At 31.4% G+C, this 18,855-nt stretch overlaps 1 protein-coding gene and 1 long non-coding RNA gene across 4 annotated transcripts; one reads left to right on the top strand and one right to left on the bottom strand.

The window, feature by feature from the left end:
* Positions 1-130: 130 nt before the first annotated feature.
* Positions 131-8,921, bottom strand: LOC102660586 (uncharacterized). 3 transcript variants are annotated; one of them, XR_001384148.3, is made up of 5 exons: positions 8,382-8,921; positions 8,073-8,222; positions 7,721-7,926; positions 7,516-7,633; positions 131-410 (listed from the first exon to the last, which is right to left on the bottom strand). It is a non-coding gene; the product is annotated as an uncharacterized lncRNA (long non-coding RNA). The 3 variants fall into 3 exon arrangements; XR_417621.3 differs by lacking the exon at positions 131-410 and adding an exon at positions 3,133-7,340; XR_005887868.1 differs by lacking the exon at positions 131-410 and having other exon boundaries at positions 3,133-7,633.
* Positions 8,922-13,343: 4,422 nt separating this feature from the next.
* LOC100781021 (uncharacterized) lies at positions 13,344-15,479 on the top strand. The gene is made up of 2 exons (XM_003542617.5): positions 13,344-14,304; positions 14,768-15,479. Exon 1 carries the CDS (start codon positions 13,637-13,639, stop codon positions 14,249-14,251), a length of 615 nt encoding a protein of 204 aa, XP_003542665.1. The 5' UTR covers positions 13,344-13,636; the 3' UTR covers positions 14,252-14,304; positions 14,768-15,479.
* The last annotated feature ends 3,376 nt before the right edge of the window (positions 15,480-18,855 follow it).

Genomic DNA, 18,855 nt, shown 5'->3' with positions numbered 1-18,855 from the left:
AAATTGCTAGTTGGTAGTTGCTATAAACATTCCTAAGCGTTAGTTGTTGTTTTCTTGAAGAATTCTAAAGAGAGAGAGAGTGTGTGCTATTTTATTTTTTTTCCGATTTTAATGTTTTTGCTTTTTGTACTGAATAACAACATGGTGGAAGAAAGGCCAATTTGAAAAGAAAAGAAAAGAAAAAAACTCCCGTTAACCACCTCATGTACAATGTAGAACGAAAATATATAACCTCCCATTTTTATTATATCTGGAAAACAAATTAAGCTTAAGAATGATACGGAGAGTGGGTTGAAGCCAGCTAACTGCAACTGATCAAGACCTTCAACTTCAAGTAAATGAAAGCAATGCAATTGGAAGAAGATTCGAAATTGGAATTGCTCAAAAGTCTTTGCCTTCCATCAATCTAGCTGTTGATAAATTAAAGAGACCTATTATTCACGCTGCAATTATTAATACCTCCCCCATAATATTATTGGAAAATGCTAACATTTGTATTTAGGATATTGATTAAGAAATTAAAAATAAAAAAAATATTTAAATGTATAAAATTGTATTGTTCATAATTTTTTATATTTTATTTTGATTTTCGCAATAAATATTTTTTTAATTCTTTAATTGATGTTCTAGGCACACTAATTATTAGTCGGATCTAATATTATTTTATGTTTTCAATAAATTGTATGAATTTATTATGATTAAAATTTCTCTTCTAGATATTTCTTCTGCGCACAAAATGAAGGATATTTTCGTCCTCTTCAAAAGTAAAAGGACCTGAACCTTTAATGGCTTGCGTTGACCATGATGACTGTTGAATTGTTCATAGTTGAAATTTCTGTATTGAACTTTCGATAGTTATTGCTTCCACTTGATTCTTACTGATCACGTTAAGAAATGTACCCAAAAAAATCACGTCAAAAGAAGAACACACCCCAAAAAAATGCAGTAAATTTAAATTCATGTACTGTAATAACTTAAATACGCTTTTAACAAATCGCAATACTTTCACCGTTTCTTGAATTCGTTAACCAGAGCATGGTAATGAGATAATCTATCATGAGGTTTAAATATACGTACATATACTAGTATTATGTCTTTAATTATAAATTATTTTTAGAAATGTATTTGTTTCTTTCTATAAGATTATTTTTTAATTTTTAGATGTATTAAGTTTTTATAAATATTTTTATTTAATTATTTTTTTCTAAACATTAATTAAAGAAATAAATAAAAATTAAATTAATAGTATAAAATTTAATAAATTTAATGTAATTAATTATTTTTTCTTTATAATTAAAGATGGAAGTAACATTCCAATAGCAAATGGGTCCTGATGTGACAGTGGGAATTGTGTAAGATTCGTGTGTCGACCATAGCAAGAAAGGTCGAGGCCTATTGGGAACCAAAGTATATGCTTATATATGGCGAATCGGTGGCATGATTTTGAATGTGTCAGTAATTATTGGGCATCTAGTTTGATATGGAAATTGGACACTCTTTGTGTTCAACAGATGCACAGAACCTATGAAATCCATCATAGCCTAAAGGCAAGCAATATAGTACCTAATAGGCAATGTCTTTTTTAGGGTACCAACTTAAGAAACACTATCTCCAGGGAACATCTTTTTGACATGCTTAATCATGCAAATTTAGAAGGGGATTTACTTATAACTATTATATTTGTAAATGTAACAATTTTTTTATCTATTAGATCAATATCATTTTGTTAATGAAAAAACAGAATTATACACTCTTCTTACATTAATAAGGAGAAAATTTTAAAATATAACATTAGTGATTAAGGATATTATTTGATTATATAAGTATTTGAATAATTATTACTTGATGTTTGATTAGAATATATCGATCTTTTAGTTAGTATTTTAATATTCATAATTTTTAAAATAAAAGTTAAATATACTGAGTTTTTTTATGTTTTATTTGATGTTTGAATAATGTAAATAATTTTTCTTTTACATTTTAATATTTCATTAATTCAAGCGTATTTTCTTATAATTTTTTGTTAATATTATGTTAGATATTTTCAATTTTATCATTTTTATAAAAATTCTCTGGGTGTTCCAATTGTCTTTTTTTTAAATTATTTTTAGAAATTTTCAATTTTTTTTTGTTATATATTCAACTTGTGGACCAGTCCATTAACCCAAAGGCTAAGTGAACTGGACATAGACCAAATAAAAATAAAGTCTATTTAAGTAACACGCCAGTTCAATTCGTTTAAATAAAAAGTAAATAATACAAAGTTTACTAAAAGGACGAAATTGACTCATATCCACCGTTAGTATACATTAAATACAATTAATGAATTATATTATACAACTACAATTTTATATTTATTATACATTTGTATGTTGAAAATATCATTTAAAAAGTAATTAATATTTTTATATTTTAATATGAAAAATAATTTGAGACAAAAATATATTATAAAAGTATGGAAATTTATTAACAATCAACGGAGAGTCAAGGAAAAAGGAAGTGGCACAAGTATGCAACAAGATTTTAGATTATTAAGCAACCCTATAAACATTAACTCCGAAACACGTACATTCTGTTAGATATTTTTTGGTCGATTTCCTCTTGTATATGTCCTGTTTTATCAACTTTTATTGAAAAATTTCAATCCCACCAACACATTTAATTATTTTTATTTATAAAATAAAATTTATATAAGAATAATCAAAATCTAAATGACATATACGTTTTGACACGAGAGAAAGGAAAAATGTGGATAAAAATAGGGAAAAGATAAATAGAATAGATGAAAATAAGTGAAAAATAGAATATACTTAAGAATGTTGGCATGAGAGAAATAAGAAGAAAAAAAAGAGTAGGAAAAGAATAAAAAATTACAAGATGCTAAAAATAATCGTTGTGACTGAAAATTAAATCGATTATGATTTTCACAAATTGTTTATATTTGTGTGTTTTTGTTATCTACTAAAATTCCATTAAATAGCACAAGATGTGCATAAAAACAAAGTGTAAAACTAACGTACATTCCACTATTAATTATAATTGATTAATTGATTAATTGATTTTCCATCTAAATTGCCCGGCCTGCATGCAACACCCAAACACAATGTCATGTATGTCAAGCAACAAGTAATGAATTGATTAGTGCATGATTATTTTAGTTTAAATAATAATTTAAAATTCAAATTTTAAATATACAATTGTGTTAAATATTCATATGATTTTTGCATCCTCAAGAGTTTCTCTGTTGAGAATCACTCTTGCAAATCAGGTTGCATTAAACAGGTAATTTGGAGGATCAAATGCAATACAAACAGTGCGGGACAAGGATATCCTGGTATGGTTGGTTGTGGTGCCTTTTTTATAGGATGGTAACTTGACTTTTGTTGGATTGGCAGCAACACAGCTTTCACAGCAGAGGTTTTAGTTGTTATCCTCGTAATTAAAATAGCTACCGATCACAACTTGACTTCTTTTTGGCTGGAAACAGATTCGTAACTGTTTCTTCATGCTTATTCCAACCCTTTTTTTGGTGCCTTGAAATCTTTATAGTAGATGGTTGCATTGTATATAAATTTCACTAATAATATTAGATTTAGATCCACTCATATTTACCGTGAAGGCAATGTCACCTGATGAGATTCATCACCATCTTTTGTTTTCCAGGAACTCCTTAGGTATAGGAATGAACTCCCTTCCTATATGTTCCTTTAGTCTTGTCTTCCTTGGATATGGTTTGGTCCTTCCAAAGTGTTATTGCTATCCTTTTTATCAGTGAATATATTTAGTGTATTTTTGGTGCAGCAAGGGTCAAGGTGTCAATATAATTGGGATGTCAACCCTTGTTGGTCTTTGCCTAATCTCACCTTTTTTCTTTTTTGCCAGAAACAAAAAATATTTAGATGAAGAATTTGTTTTCACCTTAATGATAATAGGTTCCGAACACTATCAACTGTCTTGAATGTAATTTTAGAAATTTTACTAATTATTATAAAAGTCAATAATTTTATTATACATAACAATTTAATGATTTCTAATTGGATGTTCATAATATTTATTCTGATTAAATTATTAATATTAATATTTAAGACAGATGACAAAAAAAATAAACAAAGGTTAACCAAACATTTTAAATAATCATTTTTTAAAATGAAAAAACTAAATTTAAAAAAATGATTGTTTAGTTGATATAGTTGTTAGTGGGCCACCTATGCTAGAGAACTCCAAGCCCATTCGAATCACTTGAAAGCCATATTGACTCAAGGACTACTACCAGAAATAGTTGGGCCTTTGTTGATAACAATTTTCATATTTTTCTAAAATTGCCCAATCTAAGGATCTGTATATTAATGTAGGAACTGCTATGTTTTCATTATGAAATAAATGAAGTATATTTACTTCTCTATCTTATAGTGTAGCTCTATAATGCTTACCCTAATTAGCCTAGTAGCTCTAACACTTTGGTGCTTTTATAACCATCATGCCTCATGCTACCAAAACCTTAGCCGAGGTTGTGGATGATGCCCTCAATCTTTTGTCTGATAAGTTTGTTATTTAAACCATGGATGCCATCATGGCCATGCTTTCTATCATAGCTCCAACTTCCCAAAGGACCTCCTCTTCCAAACCCAACCAGACCATGCAGGGATTTGTCTCCACCACCATGGGCATCACAACAACACCCCAATCTACCCCCATTCCTCCAGGTTTCATCCTTATTACCCATACTTCATCTTCCATGGTCTCTTATTTAATTTCTCAACCCTTTTTAGCGGTTATTCGCCCTCCACCCCAACTGGGCACGTCTATTCCTTTTACCCCAGGCCCTTCAGCCCTTCAGCCCTTCAACCCTTTCCACTTTTACATTACAACCAAAACCTCCCATTACCACCAACCCATATCCCTTTTTTTCCTTTACCCCAAATCGCCCCCCTTAACTATAACTAGCTTCATTTGATGGATTTGAACCCCTAGACTGGTTATTTCAAGCAGACCAATTTTTTCCCCTTTACCAAATCCCTTTTGAGCATCACCTATCCTTAGTTGCTTTTTACATGAAGAGCGATGCCCTTAGTTGGTTTAAATGGATGTTTCATAGCAATTAGTTAGGCAATTGGTACACCTTCGCTCGCTCTTTGGAGTTGCATTTTGGGTCTTTGACTTATGAAAACCATCAAGTTCAGTTGTTCAAACTTCGTCAAACAAGTTTTGTCTTTGATTATCATACTGTCTTTAAGAAACTGTGCAATATGGTTTATGGCTTACCTATTGATGTTTTACTTAACTGTTTCTTATCTGGTTTACATGTTGATATTCGACGAGAGCTTGCTATTTTATGCCTAGTTCTATATCTCAAGCTATTGGCCTTGTTAAGCTCATTGAATATAAAATTAAGGACTCCAGATCAAAATCTTTTCACCCTTACTAGCACACACCCTCACCCCACACCACTCAACTGACTTAATCCCCAAACACTGCCTCCACACCCATTTCCTCTTCATCCACCTAACTTCTTACTAAACATTTTACTCTCACCCAACTGAATGAAAAAAGTCCCCAAGGTTTATGTTTCCATCGAGATGAAAAATTTATACTAGGACACAAGTTTGTTGTAGGTCGTTTTCACTTACTAATCATTGAGGGGTTAGATGATGTTCCCTTGACTGAACCTACACCTACTACTGACCCTCCCACAGATATCTCAAATGTCATACACTTCCAATTATCCTTCTAAGCTTTAAAAGGGCACCTATACCCAAAAACCTTAAAATTTCATGGTTTAATTCAGGGCCGACCTGTCATGGTTTTGATAGATTCTAGCAATTCTCACAACATTTTGCGTCTCAGAATTGCATATTATCTCCAACTTCCTATTACTGCAACTAGGAAATTCTTTGTTATGGTGAGCAATGGAGACAAACTACACTGTGAAGGAATTTGTGAGTACCTATACACCAACAAGGTCATGCTTTCACTATACTTTTCTACCTTTTACCCATTGAAAGGGTTGATGTTGTTTTAGGTATGCAATGATTAAGCACTCTTGGCACCCTCATAGCTGATTTTACAGTTCCTAAAGTAACTTTTTCCCATTCCCATTACACTCCAGGGTGACAACCTTCACAGACCCACCTCACCATCATTTGCCTAATTTTTCCACCTTTTTCATACAAAATCCATAGCCTCTATCTATTTATTATCATTTGACCATATTGTACCCAACTTTTCAGACCCTAATACCCATATGTCTGAATCTCTTCTCACCCTACTTGAACCCGCTCAAGACCTTATTCACACATATAATCATGTTTTTTTCAAAACCTCAAGGCCTACCACCCAATTGTCCCTATGACCATCACATACCATTACTCCCCAATACCCCACCTATCAATGTCAAACCCTACCGTTACCCACACTCTCAAAAAGAAGCCATGACCCTTATTATTACAGAAATGCTATTAGATGGTATTACCAACCGTAGCCACAGTATTTTCTCCTCTTTGGTCCAACTATTAAAAAAATGGTACTTGGCATTTTTGTATTGATTTTAGATCATTAAATGTTGTTACCATTGAAGAACGTTTTCCCAATTCATCCAGTAACTTGACCTCCGTTTTGGTTACCATTAGATTCGGGTGGCTACAGAGGATACACACAAGACAATCTTTCGCACTTGTGATGGTCACTATGAATTTCTAGTGATGCCTTTTGGGCTTATTAGTGCACCTTCTTCATTTTAATCAGGCATTGAATGACCTACTTTGACATCATCTAAGACGGTTTGTTCTTGTTTTCTTTGATGGCATTCATATCTATAGCAACTCTCTTGTTGATCATTTAGTTCATTTGAAAATTGTTTTTGATTTACTTCTTTCTAACCAATTTTATGCAACATTTTCTAAATGTGTTTTTGTTACTGATTCGGATCATTATTAGGGGCACATTATTTCTAATCATGGTGTTTCCCCCCAATTTGGATAAATTTAAAGCAATCATTAACAAGACTCGACCACGATCTAACACGTCTCTCAGGGGATTTTTAGGCCTCACCGATTTTTACCCCTATTTTGTTTGACACTACGCCACACACACCACTCCTCTCACCACATTGATATCTACTTCTCCATTAATTTAGACTACAAAGGCACAACATGCCTTTACAAAATGAAAAGAGTTAGTCACCATTGTGCCAGTGTTGGTTCTTCCTGTTTTAGGATGTCTTTAAGTTGGAAATTGATGCTTCTTCAGTGGCCATTAGTGCAATTCTTTCTCAGCATGGTCACCTATTAGATTTTTTCAGCAAACAAATACATGCACTCTTCTTTCGCGTATGTTCGCGAGCTCTATGTTGTCAAAGAAGCAATCAAGAAATGACATCAGTACTTGATCATCACCATTTTCACATTTATACTAACCATAAAAGTCTCAATTCCCTTTTATCCCAAACCATATAGACCCTATAGCTATAGAAATGGGCTTCCAAATTGCAAAGGTACAACTTTGAAATTTTTTACAAACCTGGCACTAACAATACTGTTGCAGATGCTTTGTCAAGAGAATTCTTAGGAAGAGGCTTCCTTGATGGTGGTTAGCTCCCTAGTTCCTCAAGTCCTACTCCAATTGCGCCAGTAGTTTTCTTCCACAAAGGAGGGGAAGGCATTACTTCACAAAGTAGAAACAAATCCAAATAAGCAAAGTGTTTTTTGAGGGTTAGAAGGCTTACTTTATTTTCATAATCGTCTTTTTGTTCCTTAGATTTTCGAGCTTTGTGCTTCCTTCCTTAAGGAGTTCCATTCCACTCTCACGACAGGGCATTTGAGCCTTTAACCCACTCTGGCTAGGTTGACTGCCTCTTTTTACTAGCTTGGCATATACTCTGACACTAAGCTTTTTGTCTGCAATTGCGTGATTTTCCAACAAAATAAGTACCTTCCAAAGCAAAAGGTAAGGTTAATTCATCCTCTTAACATACCCTTACAAGTGTGGAAATAATTGTCTATGAATTTTGTGACACCATTTATACATTGCCAAACCACACAAATTGCCATGTATAGATCAAGAAAATAGAGACTTACAAATGTTACAAAAGTTGTCATAGATCATAAATCCAAGACTGCCTTGAAGTTCCTTGAGGACCTGATCAACAGGGTAGGGACCCTGTCGTGAAGAGTTTGATATGCTTCGGTGATAAACATGGCCTCATTTGTTCCCTTTGATAGCCCATACTGCTTGAGAAAGCATTGGAGGAATTGTTGGACATGAAATTTTCAAGAGTTGTATATTAATAATTAGATAAATAGCAAGTAGAATTGAGGAATCTCTAAAATCAAACAGATATTGATATTAAAATTGTTAAGCTGAATTGAACTCTTTTGTTATGTTACCTCATTCTCCAAGTACCAAATCTAACTTGGATCCTTTCTCTCCATTAACTCCTCTTTCATCTGTGCCACCTAATTCAAATCCAACGCCCTTGACTACCCATCCATCGTTGGATTCCTGTTCCCACTTACCTAGATTTGCCAACTTTCCAAGTGGCTCACCCTCATTCATCGTTGGATTCCTGTTCCCACTTTGGAACCCATCCCCGATGTTGACAACAACCTAACACCAGTTGGAAACCACACCCAACGTCTCTCAACAATCCATGCCTCTAAGTCATCACCAATGGACCTTGCGAACAAGGTCCCATATGAAGAGGGGGATAATGTTAGTGGGCCACTGATGCTAGAGAACTTTCAGGCTCATTCGAATCACTTCAAAGCCATACTGGTTTAAGGACTACTACTAGAAATAGTTGGACCCTTGATAGTTTATTAGTTTGGACCTTTTGTTGAGAACTATTTTCATATTTTACTAAAATTACTATGTATATTAATGTAGGAATTACTATGTTTTTATTATGAAATGAATGACGTATCTTTACTTTTCTATCTTGTAGTGTAGCTTTATAGTGCTTATCCTAATTAATCTAGTAGCTCTCTAATCGTAGTCAACCAAATCCTTGGTCACGTTTGACTTAGTACCAACAATGATTTGCAAAAGCTTGGTGGGGTCAATTTGAAATTTTGAATTTTGAAGTGCATTCCACCTGGTGTGTACTGATAAAAGACAAAAGATAAAAAACTAGATCAAGTATTTGTAGAGACGCACGCCCATATACGTGCCGTAGATCAATAATACGCTTCGTGTTCAGATAAGCATAGCTGACATCTCGTGCTACTGCTAGAAACCTTGTTTTTAGGATAATCATTTCTGTTTTTCTTCTAATCCTTTCTAATTGGCAATTGCATGCTTCTGACTCTTTATGTCTATCTAAAAGTTGAACACTAGCTAACACTTATTACAAATTAAATTGTTTACATTGAAGGTGCTTCATAAGTATCAAAAGATTTCATTTATTTAATTTATCCGTTAAGAGCACATAGATGTCGATATAAAAATATTAACTAGGTGGCTTGTTTCTTCAGATTTTTTCATAATGACGACATTGAAGCTAAGCTTGATATTATTGGATTTGCAAGTTAGAATACGAATGATGTAAAAGTAATTTTCGATCTTAATGATAAACCTTTTTTTTTTGTGTGTGTGTATACAGAATCACAGCACTGATATTAGAATCTATTATCTTTATCTTATGCTAGTATATATAAATTATCCAGAGCTTCCATTACTAGGCCAGTTGTAAAGTGTTTTATTTATTTATTTAAATAAGCTTAATTAATAACTATTTTAATAATTTATATTAAATATTTTTAAAATGTTTTAAAATTCGTTTGAAACCTATCTAGATATAAATTAATTATTAATTAAGGAAGACTTAATTATGCCATGTTGATGTTCATGAATGAACTTACAGACTTCAAATATATCACGTAGCAGCCTTTATACTAATTAATAGCCAATTCTTTTAAATCGATGATGGAAAACGTATAGATAATTTCTACTAGTATCCCATAAATCATCCACGTAAGACACGTTTTTTTGGTTTGGAGACCACAATTTTGTAAGGTTTTGCTTCACGACTCTGTCATACTCAAAACTAATTAAAACTATATCTAGTTTTATATTTTGTTTGCTCATAAATCATAATGGCATAATGCGACGACTGCAATGAAGGGCATAGCCATCCCCATGAAGGCCTCAATAGTCCAATATTAAGTCTTCCCATTCTCCTAGGTACTACGTGTCGTTTTTTGTTTTTAGCCTCTATTTTTTTGTTTTTTAATTGAGAATCTTCCAAAATGAAAAATAGCTAGAGGGCACAACATGACTAGAAGAAAACTTTCGGTGTCATATCATATCATTGCAGCTGGCTAGGCTTGATGTGAATCACTGAATCCTTTCTCCCCCAAACCAACACCAACATATATTTGAGCAATTTGCAAAGTGATATTCAAATTTCTTAAATAAGAGTCCCCATGACCCATGTGTGTCTACTTTATCAAGCCCCTTTTTTAGTGGTGGAGGTTTGCCTTTGCCTAAGGAGGGTCCTAGTTTGGTTTCAGTGCTAAGAATGGTTCAAACATCAATATATATTCTGGTTAGCTTCATTATTTCTTGTAAGTTCAATTCAATCCAAAATTGAAAACTCCCAACAAGAGGGCCAAGTAGAAAATAGACATTTTCTCACAATAGAACATCAAGTTATTGATATAGATTTATAGGAATTGAAGTATCTACGTAATATCTTTAACTGGAGTGCTTTCCTCTCCTTTATTAGTTTTAATTCCGTTAACGAAAAAGTTTTGCTCCTTACGCGTAATGTTCTATTATTAAAGTAGATTAATTAATGGGCAAAAAATATATATTTAATCGTTAAATTATATTATAAAAGTGAAATATAATTACGCTGAAGAAAAGACGATACATTTTCTCAGTTTTAATCGACGACAAACAAAACAATATAGAAAACAAGTGTGTCGATGATACCCATGATCTCTTTTCGGGATTGGTCTTCTGCGCTGAGGATGGTGCTTCACAAGCCCGAAAGTTGGGGATAGTTATCAACAAGTTCCAACTAATTCTGGTAGTAGAGATGCACAGTGTTGATGGGTTATGGTAGGAGCTAACAATTATATTTATATGCTTTGTGAACAAGTGTAGAGAATATGAGGAGGGTTGCTCAAGATTTGGGGTTCTTAGCCATTTGGGCTTAGACGTGTTTTAACTTTTATGTCACTGTGTCTTTGATCAGTGTACTGTGGTTCAGGTACCCCTTGTGCCTGTTTTAGTATTATTCTTTTGCTTGACTGAGAAAAAAAAAAAAAGTGTTAATATAAGAATATGGTTATACCGTGTGGTTTAGGTAACATGTTGATATTCCTTTGATAAATAATAACATGTTGTACATCTTGTGAAGAATTGTCCTAATTAAGACCATATGCAATTTTAGTGCCAAGGCCTTGTCATCTTAATTAAAACCATTCATGTTAGGAGTATATGGTCAGTTAAGAGAAAACAAAAACAAATTAGCTAACGACAAGCTAAGAAAGAATAGCAATCTGAAATACTGTATCTCGAACTAAAAAAAATACCATTCATTTTCAAAAATATCAACATGTTACTCAAATGATTAGAAAGGTTTATTTACTATAGATTTATGGCAAGTCTAGACAAAAAAAAGTTTTTTTTTTCTTCTTCTGAATGAGTTGGGCAAGATTCTCAAACCCAGAATCAATTAAACTACTTGAGAGAACTAAACATGGTTTTCCTCGATTAGGGAGGTTACAACAAAGGAAGGAATAAAATGAAAGAAAATACAATCATCTGACAAAGAGAAACAAAATTTGGCAAAACAATCAGCTAAGCGATTTAATTTGCAACGCACGTGGCCAACCACGCAAAATTGGAAGTCCTAACTCTTTCAACCGCCAAATGTCACTAACAATCTCAGGAACTTATTATCAAAGAAATAAACGGGTGTTTACTTGTGTTCTTATTTCCTGTCTTTACAAATTAATTACAAAATTCTCACATTATTTTCAATTTGTTTGCTATTTTAAAAGAATTATAAAAAAAACATAAAATAAATTGTTTTTAATGTTTCATGTACAAATCTTTAAAAATAAGAAATAAACTAAAAACAAGGTGACAATTTTATGATTAAAGAATAGAAATAGAAAATAAAAGCACGGTAAACACCTCCTAAAAAACACTTTACTAACTATCTTTGAAAAATAAAATAAAAAATAATGATGTACAAATGGATTTTTACCATTTACAGGTATTTAAAAAGAAGTATATAGTGTATCCACTAATGTAAAAGATTTTTATATTTTCTTTCAATTATAAATAATAATGTTGTTAAAATTTTGTTAATTTTCATATAATTATTTTTTAAAATTACAGTACTAATAATGATTTCTAATTAATTGAAACCATAAAAATTTTCACCTTAATAGTACATAAAATATTAAGAGTAAAATAGTTGATGTTTCCATTTTAAACTATACTATATTTATTTCATCCATGTATATTCAAATTTAAAATTTGATTTAAGGAAAGTAATCTTATTTCCATTCAAACAAACGCGTTAGTTTATATTAATGATAATTTTTGTACTATTTGACCCATATAGAAGTTAAGCTCGAATATCAATCTCTCTCAAAAGTATTTGTTAAAAAATTAAACATGTCAAAATGTTATTTAATATAATGTTTGATATATTCATTTTATAAATTAATATTAAATGTGTTGTTTTATTGAGGCGGGGCCAAAGCCCAAATTATATTTTACTACCAAGTTATAAAATTGATAGTAGTTCTTTTTTTTTTTTTTTGCAGTTAACAGTGGTTGATAATAAAAAAAATGAAGAAATGCGTTTTTTCCCAGCCAAAAAAGAAAATTTGAAGAAGGGAGAAGGGTAGTTTGGTGATGTAAAAGTGGGAGTGGATTAAGTGATGAGACGTGGCAGAGAGACAGGGATAGAGGAGGGGAAGTCTGTAAAAAGGTGTCAGTGGAATCAAAACGGTTCTTATATTATTTTGTCCTTTTTTATTATTATGTTATGTGCAGCCCACAGCTTTGTGAAACTGAAAGCCGTTGCATCGCAATTCTGAGGGCTCACGCTCAACGCCCTCCTCCATCTTTTCACTTTTTCTATTCAATCCCTGCCCTATCCTTAATATTAAACACTACTCCTTTTTCTTTTTATTCAAATTTCAAACTATTACTAATTTTCTATTTTAACCAATACAATTTTGTTATCATAAGGTAATCACTAATTACTTCTCAAATACACTTGTTTACCTCTTTTTAATTATAGGAATGGATTTTCAAACCAAATTTACTTGTTTCTGAATTGCCTTAATTTTTTCAGCACTAATCTCAATTAATGACTGTGTATAGAAAAAGTATTTGCAATTAGAGAGGCTAATAGCAAAAAGAAGAATCAAGGGGCCACCAATTACAATTCCACAAAGTAAATACCCCCCAACTAGAAAATATCGCCAATCTTTGCCTACACTCCATAGCCAAGTGTTTCAAAATTCTATATATACATAGCTCGAGTAAAGCTAGGTTTGCCAAACCAAAGAGCCGAACCCGGCCTTTAGGGAAAAAAGAAAGAAAGAAAAAAAAAAAACCCTTCTTTCCCCTCCTTCTCTCTTCCATAGAGATTTTTCTCCAAAGAGAAAAAATGGCGGCAGCTTCAAGAAAATCAAGAAGTGCAGTAATTGGATCCCTTTCCTCCACCCCTAGGTTCTGCAACTCTCACTTTCACTCTTACTCTCCATCATCTTCATCTTATTCCTCAGCTTTCGCCTCTTCCACCTCCAGCTTCACTTCTCGCTCCTCCACCTTCTTTCACCGCTCTTCCTCTCCGACACGTGTCAACCTCTGCGGTTCCTCCGCTCCCTCCGTCCGCTTCTCCCTCGACCGCTCCGTCTCTCCGAACCGGTCCATCTCTGTGGCGCCTCGAACCGGCGTGTCGAGGCAGAGCGGTGGTCCGCACCACCACCAGCAGAAGCGGACCTGCATGTGCTCGCCTACGACGCATCCTGGCTCGTTCCGCTGCAGCCTCCACAAGAAGAGCCACGCGCCGGCGCCGGCGCCGTACTCGCCGCACCGCCTCAACGCGCGCAGATCCGCGATGACGAACTCGCTCGTGAGAATTCGCGGCGTCGAGGGAGATCTCGTGAAGCGAGCTCTCGCCGCGTTGATTCGACCTTCCTCGCACCAGCAGAGAAGGCGAGGGGACTTTCACCCGAGGCCTAGCAGGCTCTCCGTTATGTCCAAGGCAGAGGACCTTTGATTTGAGATCTAACGGATGCGCGGACGGTTTCGAAATCCAAGCGAAAACTGATTGTGTGTTTCGTCTCTGTGTTTGCGTGTGTCTGTGTGTATATAATACAGAACTTATATTATTCAGTTGCAGCCATTGATGGCCATTCTTGGAGCTTCTGGACCTAATTTTATGGAAAACGATTTTGATTAAAATTTAAAAAGAATCAACTAATCCTCAAAATTTTCGTTCAATTTTTTTCAGTTCTATATTTTTCGTTTTCTCTTTTTGAAGTTTTTTCCTCCTCGTCGCGTCGTGACGTGACGTTTGTCATAAACTTTTCCGTCGTATCCGTTCGTCAACTTTGCCTTGTATTTGGTGTGTGTTTTTTCCGAATTTTTCACTATTATGTTGTCCCTGTATTTGTTTACTTGGTGAGATACAGATACGTATACCATATGTATCACTTTATTTTAGTATGATTTAACTATTTGGGTTGTTTTTTATGCTTGGTGGTGTGATACTAAATAATTGTTTGTTTTGCAGGGAATATATTTTTGGTGGCAAGTGGGGGAGGCAACACGGGACATGATATGGTATAACGGGATTGTTGGGTCCAAGAACAGGATAAAGTTTTAAAATAAAAATATTTTTATTGAAAGATGAAAGAAAAAAAAATTCCGCATCATGATTTTTTTAAAAAATATATATATAATTTAAACATTAAATACTAATTTCTCTTAATTTCTTAATCACTAATTAGTGACAGCGTATCATCGATAGTATAATGGTTCACTATTATTGCTGATGGAGTCACTGGTTACTACGATAGAGACCCCCAAGCAGAAGCTGTATCCCATTCCATGCCAGAGGCTGGATGAAATTTGAAATGATGAAAGGCTGTGGCGTGATTATTTATTTGTGGAATGAGAATGAGGATAGAAAATGACTTCACCCTCAAAAGAAGAAAAACATGATGGGATGAATATTTCGAATTTCCCCCCCAATAAACAAAAAATTATTTAAATAATATAATTCAAAAATTATTTACACAAATAACAAATTTCATTTAAGGTGAGAAATTAGTTTCTTTCAAACTCATTTTTCACTTTTTTTTTCATTTTAATATTTTGAAATCGTTTTTGGATCGACTTGACATAGTTAAATCTATCCTATGCAACATTGTTTTGACATCAAACATGACATCCTCTGTAGTGTGACACAAAATATCTATATTAAATTATAATTTTTGTCTAAATAATTTTTGAATTATATTATTTAAATATTTTTTTATTACTAAGACGAAAAGTTCTGAATATTTCACATTGTAAAGGAAAATATGGTATTACTTTGCATACTAGAGAAAAGAAACAAAAATATCTTCTTTTGATAATGAAATGACTTTAATTTTCATGCATATTTGGAATTTTTTTATATTATTATTTTATTTAAGACTGAATTAAATTTTTCATATTTAAAATTTAAGTTGTGTATTATCTTTAAGATGATTTGATACTAATAAAATAAAATTGAAATTTTTTTTAGTACTTTATTGAAAAATAAAAAAATATTAGGTAATAATTTAAAAATGACATATATTATACATATAAAAATTTTAACTAAATCTTTATTTAATTATATTCTTATACGAAAAAACTTTAGAATATTCATTATAGAAGTTAAAAATTTATTATAATTTTTACTTTACGATTAAATGGAATTATAGAAATTATATAATGGATGTATTTTAATTAAATTACTAATTTAGTCCTCAAATAATAATATTCAATTAAAATGCTTTCATACGGCTGTGTATCTGTGTAAATAATAGATAAATAGATAAACAGTTGAAATATACTCGAGAGTTAAAATAGTTAAGAGAAAAAGGATTATTTGTGAACATTCTAACAAATTATATAATTCTCCCATCACAACTTATCATATATAATAAATTTATTAACTTTTATGATAATTATTTTAAAAGTCATATAAATGATAAATTATAATTAGACAACAGTGTAAGATAGGATAAATAATAATAATTTTTGTTCTCAAATGTATAATTTGTTGACAAATACGTCTCTGAAAGATGAAAATACAAAATTTAATCCACGAAGGTGTAAAAAGTATGAAAAAAATATATTTGACCGTTAATTTTCATTTCATTTGTCACCATTAATAAAATAGCCTACATGACGCAAAGAAACGAATTTGGAGCTAAAATGATGGTCAACTTGATCATCTCTAATTGTCAACATAGAGACATATTTGTCATATAATATTTTCTTGACTTTTTTTCTTCCCACTCTCTAGGGATATGAATGAATAAATAGTCACTTTTGTCCCTAAACGTATAATTCGCTGACAAATACGTTATTAAAATATGAAAATACAAAATTTAGTCATCGAAAGTGTAAAAAGTGCGACAAATATACCTGGTTATTAATTTCTGTCCGTCATCGTTAATAAAATAGTCGAGATTTAAAGAAGTGAAATATGAGATATATTTATCTTTTAGGGTAATTTGAAAAAATTTATAATGATTGACACACTCTTACAATGTTTTATTTGGTAAACTGGTACGATGTTTATTTTGGATAATTTCTATTGTGATAGACAAATTATGGTTGATAAACAATATTAGCGTTATTATTATGTTTGTTTTAAATTATATTTGCCAATTTATTTTTTAAGTGATTATTGTAATGTTATGTTTGCAATGATAAAAAAATGATAAACATTTATCCTAAAATTATATTTTATACTTAAATGAAATGAAATTTCAGGTCTAACAAATTAGTTGAATAGAAACATATTGATATTTAGGTCCAATAAAAAATTACTGACATTTTCGTCCAATAATGATAACTTATTAACATTTTTTGTCTAATGAAACGTACTAACGTTTAGGTTAAAAAAAATTGCTGACATTTTTTCTAATAAAAAATATTGATATTTTCGTCCAACAAAAAATTACTACATTTACGTGTAAAAATGATATCTGACTGATATTTTTGTTCAATCTAGTCAGCACGATCACATTGGAAATCATTTTAGTGAAAAATTCATTCATCCTTTTGTGTCATGTAGGTTATTTTATTAACGGTGACGTATAAAAGTTAATGGTCGGATATATTTGTCCCACTTTTTTTGGGACTAAATTTTATATTTTCATCTCTGAGAAATACATTTATCAACGAATTACACATCTAAAGATAAAAATGACTATTTATCCTTGAAAGTGTCATCAGATTATGTAATGGTAAACTTTTTACTCTAATAAAAAAAAGTTGAACTGATTTTAAAATAAAGTATACTATATATAAGTTATTGATAATACAAAAAGTTATATGATGTTAGTACTTAGTAGTACTTAATAGTTAATACTATATTAAAATCCCACACGAATAACATCTTGGTCTACGTTTGTAAATATTGGGGAACAGACACTGGAATTTGAAGTTTGAAAGGGGTGTGGGGTGGGGTTGGGGAATGGCCCCTGAGATACGCAAGGGACCCTTGGGTCAATCGGTTAATAAATTGAAAAGAGAAATATTATCTTGAATCTTTTTTTAATTATAGTATATTATGTGTAAGTTTGAAATTATTAAGTTCCAGTAACTTAAATTCTAGAAAAATTATTTGGTGACGCATATTGCTGTGCCAGTCATCTAGGGCAATGTTGAAGCCTTTTATATTGAACTGGTTGCTACAATCGCTTTCAACTGGAAGCACGGCGAAACAATCATCAACTGGTGAGGTGATTGGAGTGCTCCACAGAAAAGAAAATACAATATATAGTAGGCGGGAAGACATTGCATTTGGGATTATGATAAGCAAAGATCTACGATTTTAATTAGTTTAAAGGTTTGTATATTATTATTTAATCGTTGAGTAGTTATATATTATAATTATATAGATTATGTTTGATAAGATTGTCAACAACAAAAAATTGCCAATTTTGTAATATTTAGATTGATTTCTAGTTTATAATTAATATAGTATTATAATTAAGAATTGTATTTTTTTAATTTCTTATCTTATTTTTTCTATTAAAGTTATCATATCATCTTACTATATATCAATAATAATAATATATTCATACATTATTTTTTTTACATATATTAAATTACAATAATATAATTATATACATTGTAATCAACTAAAAAAGTACATATTATCATAATAATAAACAACATCATAATTATATTTATGTCTGAGAAATACAAAATAAAAAATTAATAACATAAGTTATAGTTATTTATATAAATATTTTATTATTGCATTTTAATTGATGGCTCATTCAACTTATTTTTCACTCGTTTTTCTTACTAATTTGTGTCATTTTTTTCCTGTTTTGTTTTTTGTCAATTTAAATGATTTTCCATGTTCATTTTCATCTTTGTATTTAATTTTTTAAAAAAAATATGAATTACATTCATCTCACTTAAAAAAAAAAAACAAGTTAAAGTTTAAATCTGTAATTTGTAAAATATGGAATTATCTTTTACTCTACTTAAATATTATTTTGAAATTATTAAATATATATTATTTTAGTTCCAAAATTATCAAAATTAACTTTTTTTTTATCAAGCTATCAAAATTAACTTGAGACAAACAGAGTTCGTAAAAGC

Source organism: Glycine max, chromosome 13 (genome assembly GCF_000004515.6).
Source record: "Glycine max cultivar Williams 82 chromosome 13, Glycine_max_v4.0, whole genome shotgun sequence".
In the NCBI taxonomy this organism is placed as follows: Eukaryota; Viridiplantae; Streptophyta; class Magnoliopsida; order Fabales; family Fabaceae; genus Glycine; species Glycine max.
This window is presented reverse-complemented; position numbering and strand designations above follow the sequence as displayed.